Genomic DNA, 11,381 nt, shown 5'->3' with positions numbered 1-11,381 from the left:
CCAAGCACGAGGTCATTGTCAGTCGCAACACTGTTGTGTGACAGTGACAATAAAAATGAAAAAATTATACAAATGTGAAATATATTATGAAGGAAAAATGAAGCATGATCCAACAGAAAATATAGCTCGACCCATTCGTGGCGAGAGAAGACGTGAGTTAGAAAACAAATTTGCAGCTGGTACAAAGCCATTTAAACACTATATAACAGAAATGGAAAATTTAGATGGAAAACAGATTCTTTCAGGCAACAGAAATACAACTGGTAAAACTCAAAGTGTATTTCAGAAAATTTCAAGTGAAGCCAGAACCAGTAAAAGACTACATAATGATGAAATACAAAGTATTCTGACAATGAAAGATGAAATGGCATCTAACCAACAAAATTGTAAAGTTAAAGGGTTTATACAACATTTTAGTGTCTCACCACTTTTTGTTGTTTGTTTTACTGAAGCAGGTGTCCGGTTTTGGCATGATTTGAGTAAAAAGGTTGTGGCTTTCTGGGATGCTACTGGTGGATGTCTTAAATCAACATTATCATCTGGGCGTTTGTTTTACTATGAACTAACAGTTGCAAATCCAGTTGGTCAAGGGCCAGATCTCCCACTTTCCTTTATGATCACTGAAGCACACAGCTTACCATACATATCATTCTGGATGCAGTGTTTTCGTCATGCAGAAAAAACAATATTTGGATTTCATGAAATATCACAACCATTACAAATTAACAGTGATGAAAGCTGGGTTTTTCTTTTGGCAACTTTAGAAGTTTTTAATCAGGAAACATTAGAAGCTTTTCTACAAAGAGCCTGGCGTATAGTCAATGGCCAATCAAGAAAGGATGACTTGCAAAAAACAATTCCTCATGCATGTGCAAGTCATTTCATGAAAAAGGTTAAACGTTCACTCAAAACATTCATTAGTGAAAAATCAGCAAATCTGAGCATCATGTATTGCATGAGTCTTCTTTTAAATTCTCCAAACTTAGATGATTTTGATGAAACTTTGTATAAAATAATGGTGCTTTTGCACAGTAAACAACAATCACCAACATTAGAACAGGCATGCAAACATTTGGAGTCAAAAGTCAGGAACATTGATAATTTAGGTGGGGTCACCATTAAATATTGCATTGAAAAACCAGATAATCTTTCAAAAGAAGAGACAAAAACTGTTTTAGCCCAACAAACTGAAGAGGATTTTCTTACAACATTCAATTCAAATTTCAAACAACATTTCAATGAGATCAAAGAAAAGGCAAAAATTGAAGCTGAAAATCAACAACATACAGAAATGATCAAAACAAATGCATATTATTCACCCAAATTAGCAGATTTTATGTGCAAATATTACTTACCAACATGTCCTTTTTGGTCTGGGTTATTATTGGGAGATCTGACACGTCATGAACAGACAAATAAATTAACTAATAAAAACTATAATTTCATTGACAGGGGAAATGCAAGGACAATAGGTCATAGTGAACGTAGAATGGGGATTTTAAAGAATATTCAACTTGGCGGTAAAACACTTAGATTGGATGAATTTATTTCTGATGTATATGGGGATATAAAAGGTCAACAAAATGCATTTACTAGCAATCTTCTCGTTGGTAAGAAACGCAAAATGCAAACAACAATTAGAGAACAATGGGATAGCAAAAAAAGAAAAAACCAAAGAACATTTTCTTATCAAGCCACACCACCAAAGTCAGTAAAGGTTTTTTCGCAAAAATTAAGACAAATTAAAAGTACTACGTCAACAGATACATTCAAGAAATTTATTAGCAATACAAAACAATGTTCAGGACCAAACGATTTACATCGTTTCAACAGAGAACTTGGCCAAGAGTGGCATAATACACCTGATTTAATAAAAGATGAACTAAATCATTTGTCACCTTCAACACCAGATCCAAATCATTCAATTCAAACGATTTCGGCAAATAGTAATGTAGTTGTTGGATTAGAAAACTTTTCTAATAATTGTTGGTTTAATGCTGTTATTCAAAGTATTCTACACTGTGAATCAGTAAAGAATTCCCTGATGAAAAATCAATCAACACTCAGGGATTTCATAGAAGTATCACAAAATGAACGATTTTCGTTTGACAACTTGCATCAGTTACTAAACAAGATGTTAACAACTTCCAAAATGTCTCTAACAAAAACAGATATGGCCAATACACTTAGGTCTAGCAGTCAAATAGCGAGATTACAATTAAGGAAGCAACATGATGCACATGAATTTTATATTAACTTCATTGATAAATTCCTCAAGTACAGGGGCTTACAGACAGAAATGATAATAACACGAGAAAGAACTTGCAACACATGTGGGCATAAAACAAGAACAGATGAAATATTAAGTTACATACAACTAAACTTCCCAACTAACCGAAAACAAGATAGTTTTACACTACAAGATATTTTACAGCGTTTATTTGAAAGAGAGGAAATTCACGTAGACTGTGAGAGTTTGCAATGTAAAAATGAAAATCGAATAATTACATCACAAGCCTTCATTAAATCAACATCTAATATTCTTGTCATATTATTGACCAGGCACAGCTGGAATAAAAGAACAAAACGGTTATCTAAAATCAAAAATGAAATTGAACTGGAGGACAAAATTGATCTTTCTCCTTTAATGAAAAACCCTATTAGTGAAAATAACTACATAATAAAGTCAAGTGTATCTCATGCTGGCCCTACAGCCAGTTGTGGTCACTATGTCTCAACATTATATTCTGAAGATAATCTTCCAATCATGTGTGATGATACTGACACTTATCACATTACACAAATTCCTCCAAATTATCATGAGTACATAATATTTTTTGAAAAAGATATAAAAGAAAAAATTTCACCCATACCTCACTGGCAAAACACTTTATTATCAGCAATGCAAAATTGTTTGGCAGTTAAAAATATAGCAGCAGAAATAAGCCAAAAAACACACAAAGATGATACCATGAAAAAAATAATTCATGGAGATTTTAATATACTGAAAACAGTTTCAATGAACCTAGGTGAACCACTTGCAGATGTATCTACAATAAAGTTTATAAATCATGTTTTAGGAGACATGCTAACATCACAAAGTAAAAAGAAATTTGTTATTAAACTATTACAACATTTTAATTGTCTGCACTGTCAAACTGTGTCAACAAGTGGTATTAAAGAAATTACATCCCTGCCTGTCAACAATTTCACAAAAGACTCTGTTAAAAATGCAATAAATGAAATAAGATTAAAGCCTATGAATCCAAAATGTAATTCTAACACATGTACAAAGCCAGATAAATTTAGAAGTTTTAAGCCTAGTGCAGAACCTTACATTTTTCAAGTAGGACAAACAATAATACTTTATACAAAAAAAACATCAACTGACTTCCAACTAACAGCAAATCTTGATCTTTCCGCGGTTGTTGATGAATTCCCAACTTTTATAAGTAAAAGGACTGTATTTTCAATGAAGACCATTGTTGTTTGTAAATCTGTTAGTTCTGGAAACGTACAATACAATACTTATATTAAAAATGTTGGGAAGTGGGAACTCACATCTATGTCCAGCCCACAGAATAAATCATTTTGTACATTTAGTAAACTTCACACTGACTGTTTTGAGGCAGAGGAATGCATAGCATTTCATGACAGAATAACTCAGAGTAAATATTCATCATCCGATATTAAATTCAAACATAGCTCTGATAATGATATGAATAGTTGTGGTAAAAATAAAATTGTAATATCAATTGGAAAGAAAAAGTATGAGAAAATGTTGGAGGATATGCGAGATATTGATGATATTTTAGTGGTAGGGATAAATATACAAAAACAATGCATCTTTGATTTAATAAATGGACATTGGCTAGATGACTGTTTGATTACATCATACATAAGACTTCTTGTTGAAGGCAATAATAAACAGAATACAATTTTAGTCCAAGATGCTTGTTGGGCACTCCAAAAACTGTCAAGTTCATTAAATGCTGGGTTACCAATGCCCTATAGACAAACAAATTGGTTCAATTATGAATATATCTATATACCTTCAAATTTAAGGGGATCACACTGGATTATATTTATAGTCAAAATTAAACTACAGGAAATTTATGTAATTGATCCTTATGGCCCACTTGATAGTAATGGCGAACACCTTTTAGAACAGCTATTTAAATACATACAATTTATACATCTATTAAGATATGGAAATAAAAATCATTTAACCCAATGGACTGTAAAAGTCTTGTCTCAAAATAAATTATTCATAAAGCAGAATGATACACAAAACTGTGGGTTGTTAATTTGTGCATATGCCAAGTGCATATTGCTGTAACAGCTCCTGCTGTTCGGTTGAGGGAGAGTATTGACGCGACACAATTGATTGGATAAAACACAACTATCAACGCATTGATCACTTTAATCACATCTAGTAGACATACGAGGTTGAGTACAATATAATATTGGCAGTGACAATGACAATGGTTTCAACTGTAAAATGAATAAAAAAGAAAATAAATAAAGAAATTACAAAGGTATAAATAATGTACAAGTATAATGTAAATACATAATTTTAGACAATAAAATATGATTCACACATTGGTAATATTCGCGGCTTACAGACCAATAATAGCGAACAATAAAAATACAGAAGTAGGTGTTGCGATACAAGTCAATTACATCACACATGGAGATAGCGGTCACGTGATAAGCATCGAGTGAAACAAAATTGCACATAATCGAAATAAGGTTGCGAATCTTGAGATATAACAATAAATCGTTGAATCAGATTAACTAGACACGCATAAATCACTAATTAAGGCATTGGTTGCACAATCATCGATCAAAAACAAATACATAAAGTTTCACGGAATTTTCCACATCATGTTGACCTACGACGCCTCGTGTAAATTGCATTTAGAAACCTCGCTGAATTCACTCATCAGAAAATTAGTAATTCTGAACGATGTCATTATTACAGTAACAGGAAATAAGATCACACTTACGTTTGTGTCTTGACCATGGAATAGCGTGAATTGAATGACGAATTGAGCGTTAGTGACGAGTCAAAATCAAATGCCGCGGTAGCGTGAAAACTTGTGATCTTCAAAAGGTAAAAGGTCAACTTTGAACAAAACGAAAGGGCCACTAGAGGGCGCCACATATCTAACTGTGTTGCAAACCGGCAGCAACACTCCGGCCCCTTAAAGGCGAACAATTGAGCCTTTATAACATTACTATCTAAATTACAAAGCAATGTAAACAATAAATACAAGTATGACTGTCATTAGGGGTAGACTACCCTTCAAGTCGACACTGGGGATTATTCTGCCCCTCTGTAAACAAGAACACAAAAACAATCGACATACTGTCAGACACAGATATTGCTACTGTTCAATGTCTAGTCTTTTCCAGAAATTTCAAGGCACACAATCTTCGTAATTGGTCTTACTAGCATCCCAGTTGATGTTCTTAACTTCACTGAGCGAACCATATTATCTGAGGTGGTTCTAAATACTTCCACAACCTGAGCAAGAGGCCATGAACATCTTGGAGCTGATGGATCATGAACCAAAACAACATCGCCCATCTTGACATTATCTCTTGCTTTGCGCCATTTTTGTCTCTCCTGAAGAGCCGGTAAATACTCTTTTATCCATCGATGCCAAAACACATCAGCAAGATATTGTGCTTGGCGCCAACGCTTTCTCACGTAACAGTCCTCCTTGACAAATACTCCTGGTGGAAGTTTCGGTCCTGCTCTCAGCAAGAGCAGGTGGTTTGGTGTGAGGGTTTCACAATCCTTCGAATCATCTGATAACCTCGTAATAGGTCTCCCATTGACTATCATTTCAACTTCACAGAAAAGTGTGTGAAGGACTTCATCATTGACGGTCTGTTCAGTTGTCAAGGTACTCAACACCTTGCGCACAGTTCTGATGCAACGTTCCCATACACCACCTTGATGTGATGCTGTTGGGGGGTTGAATTTCCACTCAACCTGATTTTGTAGCAAGTATTGGTGAATTTGTTCTTGATTCCAGTTCTCTATGGCCAATCGCAGTTCCCTTTCACCTTTCACAAAATTTCCTCCATTATCGGACCTAATTAGCTGTGGCTTACCACGTCTAGCTATGAATCGCCGCAACCCATTCAAAAATGAGTTTGTGTCCAGTGAATAAGCTACCTCGAGATGCACAGCTCGAGTTGTAAGGCAGGTGAATATTATACCATATCTCTTCAACATGGACCTTCCATTTTTGACATAGAAGGGTCCAAAGCAATCAATGCCTACACAAGTGAAGGGAGGCAAGGCGGGAGTAACTCTATCTATTGGCAAATCGGCCATCTTCTGATTGGGTGGTCGAGCATGTCTTTTCCGGCAATCAACACAGTTCCTTGAAGTTGCTTTGGCAGTTGCACGCCCACCAATGGGCCAAAACCTTTGTCTGATTTCACTAAGAGTGTGATTTGTACCAGAATGACCAGTACAAATATGATAGTGGCGAACAATGAGTGTTGTGACATGATGACCCTTTGGTAAGATTATCTGATGTTTTGCATCTTCATTAATTTGTGAATTTCTCAGTCTGCCACCAACTCTCATAACACCTTCTACTAGAATTGGGTCAAATTTTACCAATGGGCTATTTGAATTAACTTGTTGACCATTGCGCAGGGACTGAACTTCAGCTGCATATGACTGTTGCTGGATATACTTCACTATAGAAATTTCAGCACCCTTCCATTCCTCCACTGAGATTGGTCCTGCGACCCCTTTTCCCTTTGACTTGACAATGTGTTTCCATCTCAGTATCCAGGCTACAACCTTTATTAGTTTTGGCCAGCTGGAGAAGTGATTCATTAAGTAACTAACACTGCAATCCCTTCTAACTGAAACCGTAGATACAGCCTTCAATTCTGGGTCCCTTTCAGAGATACCCAGGTCAGCAGGATATTGTGGCCATTCACTTTCGTCTTGTTTCAAAAACTCTGGTCCAGAGAACCACAGATCACTCTTAATTAATTCCATTGCCCTCATCCCACGAGAAGCAAGATCTGCTGGGTTCTGCATTGAAGGAATGTAGTGCCATTGATCCTTGCTGGTATGAGACAAGATAGTTGCAATGCGATTGCCCACAAACGTTTTGAAGCGTGTTGTTTCATTATTTATGTATCGTAAGACGCATGTGCTGTCCGTCCATAGAATAGATTTATCGATCTTGATCTCCTGAAGTTCGTCGCGAATCATCTGGTCCAAGCGACATGCTAAGACTGCAGCCTGGAGCTCCATTCTTGGGATCGTCTGCATTTTCACGGGGGCAAGGCGAGACTTCGCTGCGACAAGCGCACAACTGAATATACCTTCTGCGTCCTTCTGACAAAGATAGGAAACAGCACCATAACCCGTTGATGATGCATCACCAAAGTGATGTAGTTCTCGATACACAACCGCTCCAAGTTTCGGCTCTTTATAACTACGCCGAATTCTCAATGTTGTCAGATGGCTCAAGTCAGACAGCCATTTGTTCCACTCAATCTCGATTTTCTTAGGAATGTCTTGGTCCCATTTACAATTAAGTAAGCACAGTTCTCGAAGCAGAAATTTTGCCTTCAGTATAAATGGAGATACCAATCCCAATGGATCATACACCGAAGCTACCACTGACAAGATACCTCTGCGTGTACTGGGTTTGGTTTTTGGAGAGATAACATAGCCAAGACTGTCTTCCTTGATGAACCACTGGACTCCGAGAGCCCGTTGCAAGTCACCACCTCCCAGAGATGATAGATCCTTTGATTTATCCTGTTGAAGGGCATTCAATAACTTTACGGAATTTGAACTCCACTTGGTCAGGTTGAAACCACCCTTTGCAAGCAGATGCTTAAGATTTAGAGCAGTGCTAATCGCCTCATCTTCACTATCTAAAGACTTGAGACAGTCGTCAACGTAAAAGTTGTTTTCAATAGTATTAGTGATATTCTGCTCATGTTCTCCTGCACGGTCCTTTGCCACATTTCTAAGGGCAAAATTGGAACAACTTGGTGACGATCGTCCACCAAAAAGATGTACCCGCATTTGATATTCTTGTGGAGAATTATTCAGATTACCATTTTCCCACCAAAGGTAAGTTAGGTAGTGGGAGTCAGTTTCAGGCACTCTAACTTGGTAGAACATTTTCTCAACATCAGCCGAGAAGGCAACTTGACTGAGGCGAAACCGCATCAACACACCCATTAGGGAACTGGTTAAGTCCGGCCCCTGTAGAAGAAGGTCATTGAGGCAAACATCTTTGTATTTTGCTGAGCAGTCAAATACTATACGCACCTTCTCCGGCTTTTGAGGATGTATGACTGGGTGATGTGGTAGAAACCACCTTGATTCATGGCCTACAGCGGAACACACCTTTCTAGCATAGCCGTCCTGGACTAAGCCTTCCATGAACTTAGTGTACTTCACCTTTAGAATGTAGTCTTTCTCAAGTCGAACCTTGAGAGAATTCAGCCTTTTCAAGGCCATTGACTTGTTGTTGGGTAGCACTTGAGGATCTGTCTTCCATGGCATAGCTACTTGATAATGACCATCTTCGAAGCAAATTGATCGTTTCATGATGTTGATAGCCTTCAAGTCATCACGAGACATCACAGTTTTTCCTATATTAGTGTCATTGAAGTCAATGTTACAAAATGTTTTAAATTGTTCATCAAGAGAAGGATACTCTAGGCATTGCCTATTGGAGTTAATGAAATTACACATGTTCTCTTGTTGGCCTATATATAATGGACCATTGACGACCCAACCACACAATGTTCGTGTAGCATAGGGACCACCATTAGTTGATGTTTTGACCTCAAGGGGTTGATGCAGTTCTGGAATGTTAGTGCCAATCAATAGTCCAACTTCTTCATTAATATTTGTCACCTGAACACCATCAAGATGTGGCCACTTATTGATATCTTCCTGCTTAGCAATTGTGTGGCTGTCCACTGGCAAAGTTGGAATAGTAAATACTTCGGGAGCCATAACGACAATATCCCCATTCAAATTGGAGATTTCAAGTGTTAGTAGTCTCCGTTGATTGGTAGATGTGCGGTCTATTGTCTTCAAGTCAATTTCGGTTTTCTTACCCTGGACGCCTAATTTCTGAGCAAGAGATTCAGTACAGAAACTTATGTTTGATCCATTGTCCAAGAATGCATATGTCTTTACAGTTTTTCTTCCTCCTGAGCACCTAACACTGACAGGCACTGCTGCAAACCCAATGATGCTATTTTTGCAAGTAACGGCTGTAGATGTACCCTGATGTGACTCACTCAGATTTTGAGCTTGAATTGAAGATGATGCTGGCGAATTACTAGGTGTGGTTGTTTGATGTGTCGTAACTGGATGAAGAAAACTTGAATGCTTATCAGCACACAGCTTGCAAAAACTTCCCTTTCTGCAAGTACTAACAAAATGACCAGGGTTGAGGCAATTGCGACACAGCTTCTTTTCTTGCACAAACCTCCTACGTTCCCCAACTGACTTCTCCTTGAATTCCCCGCACTGTGACAGCCAATGTGAAGAACTACACAGGGGACAGTTCCTTCTAAATGGTTTTGATTCAGAAATGTGAGGTGACACACTAACTGCAAACGATCTACCACTTTCCTTTTGTTGATTGGAAATTACAGAGAAACTTGGATCATTTCTCATTACTGATTCTTGATGAATGAAATTGTAGAATACTTCAAATGGTGGAAATAAAACGTTGTTGTTTGTCTTGAAACTAGCACCATGCTTCATCCACGAAACTTTCAGGCTTGGAGGTAGTTTTTGTATAACTACATTGAGCCCATGGGCAGAGTCAAGGCTGGCAAGACCAGGATATTTTCCAGACTCCTTCATGTGAAGAACTTCTAGAAGTAGGTGATCTAAATGCTGCAGCTTGATTGATTCCTTAATGGTGAACCTTGGAAATTCTTGTAGACGATTCATCAAATCTTGTTCAATCACCTCTACTGCACCATATGTTTGGTCCAGGAGATTCCATATATGTTTCAGAGCTTCGATTGGTTTGTCTACATAAACACTTTGAAGTGGTGTAACCAGTTCTCGTGAACTGTTTCCCAACCATCGCATAATCAGATTTACCTGTTGTGAGGGGGGTACATTTAACTCGCTTATAGTGCTCATCATTAATGCCTTCCAGGCCCTGTAAGAAGTTGCACTGTCATTGAAAGTTCGAAGACTGGAACTCAATAGCTCTTTTCTGAACATTATGTTGCCCATTTCAGTGATCACATTTGCTGATTGATCAGACTGACTCTTGGTAGACTGTTGGCTGATGTTAACTAACTGCTCCTCCACATGAGTGGATTGTTGTTTGCTCTGAGGAGTGCCTGATTGACCTGTTGTCAAAGGTAGTGCTGGGGATGGCAAAGTCACATCATTCACACCGAGTGGAGAAAGAAGATTCACATTTCCTTGAGGGGGTTGAGCTGACCACCATGGGTCTTCAAATGACAGCACTTGAGATCCCAGCTTCTCCTCTCCCTTTGTGACATCTTCGACTGGGTTTGACTCTAGGGCTTCATATACCCGTTCTTCCGCCTCTGACTCGGCAAGCTGGGTTTCTTGCTCGAAACGTATCCTTTGTTGCTTTAATTTGAGCTCCTCCAGTTCGAGTGCTTCTGTCTGGGCCAGTCTTTGCAGTCTAACTTTCAAAGCTGCACCCTTGGCTGCTGCTCTTGCCTTTGATGATGCTGTACTGGCACTTGAAGATACGGAAATATTGTCTGGTTGATCCATGACATCAAGAAACTTGAAACTGTAACAGCTCCTGCTGTTCGGTTGAGGGAGAGTATTGACGCGACACAATTGATTGGATAAAACACAACTATCAACGCATTGATCACTTTAATCACATCTAGTAGACATACGAGGTTGAGTACAATATAATATTGGCAGTGACAATGACAATGGTTTCAACTGTAAAATGAATAAAAAAGAAAATAAATAAAGAAATTACAAAGGTATAAATAATGTACAAGTATAATGTAAATACATAATTTTAGACAATAAAATATGATTCACACATTGGTAATATTCGCGGCTTACAGACCAATAATAGCGAACAATAAAAATACAGAAGTAGGTGTTGCGATACAAGTCAATTACATCACACATGGAGATAGCGGTCACGTGATAAGCATCGAGTGAAACAAAATTGCACATAATCGAAATAAGGTTGCGAATCTTGAGATATAACAATAAATCGTTGAATCAGATTAACTAGACACGCATAAATCACTAATTAAGGCATTGGTTGCACAATCATCGATCAAAAACAAATACATAAAGTTTCACGGAATTTTCCACATCATGTTGACCTACG

At 37.7% G+C, this 11,381-nt stretch overlaps 1 protein-coding gene across 1 annotated transcript; it reads right to left on the bottom strand.

Annotated features, from left to right (window-relative positions):
• Positions 1–5,404: 5,404 nt before the first annotated feature.
• LOC102804307 (uncharacterized) lies at positions 5,405–10,795 on the bottom strand. Its single transcript, XM_006812289.2, has one exon. The coding sequence runs from the start codon at positions 10,793–10,795 to the stop codon at positions 5,405–5,407; it is 5,391 nt and encodes a 1,796-aa protein (XP_006812352.1).
• Positions 10,796–11,381: the final 586 nt, after the last annotated feature.

The sequence above is a fragment of the Saccoglossus kowalevskii genome, chromosome 21 (genome assembly GCF_978046115.1).
Source record: "Saccoglossus kowalevskii chromosome 21, keSacKowa6.1, whole genome shotgun sequence".
NCBI lineage: Eukaryota > Metazoa > Hemichordata > Enteropneusta > Harrimaniidae > Saccoglossus > Saccoglossus kowalevskii.
Note: the sequence above shows the minus strand (reverse complement) of the source record. Positions and strands in the feature narration are given on the sequence as shown.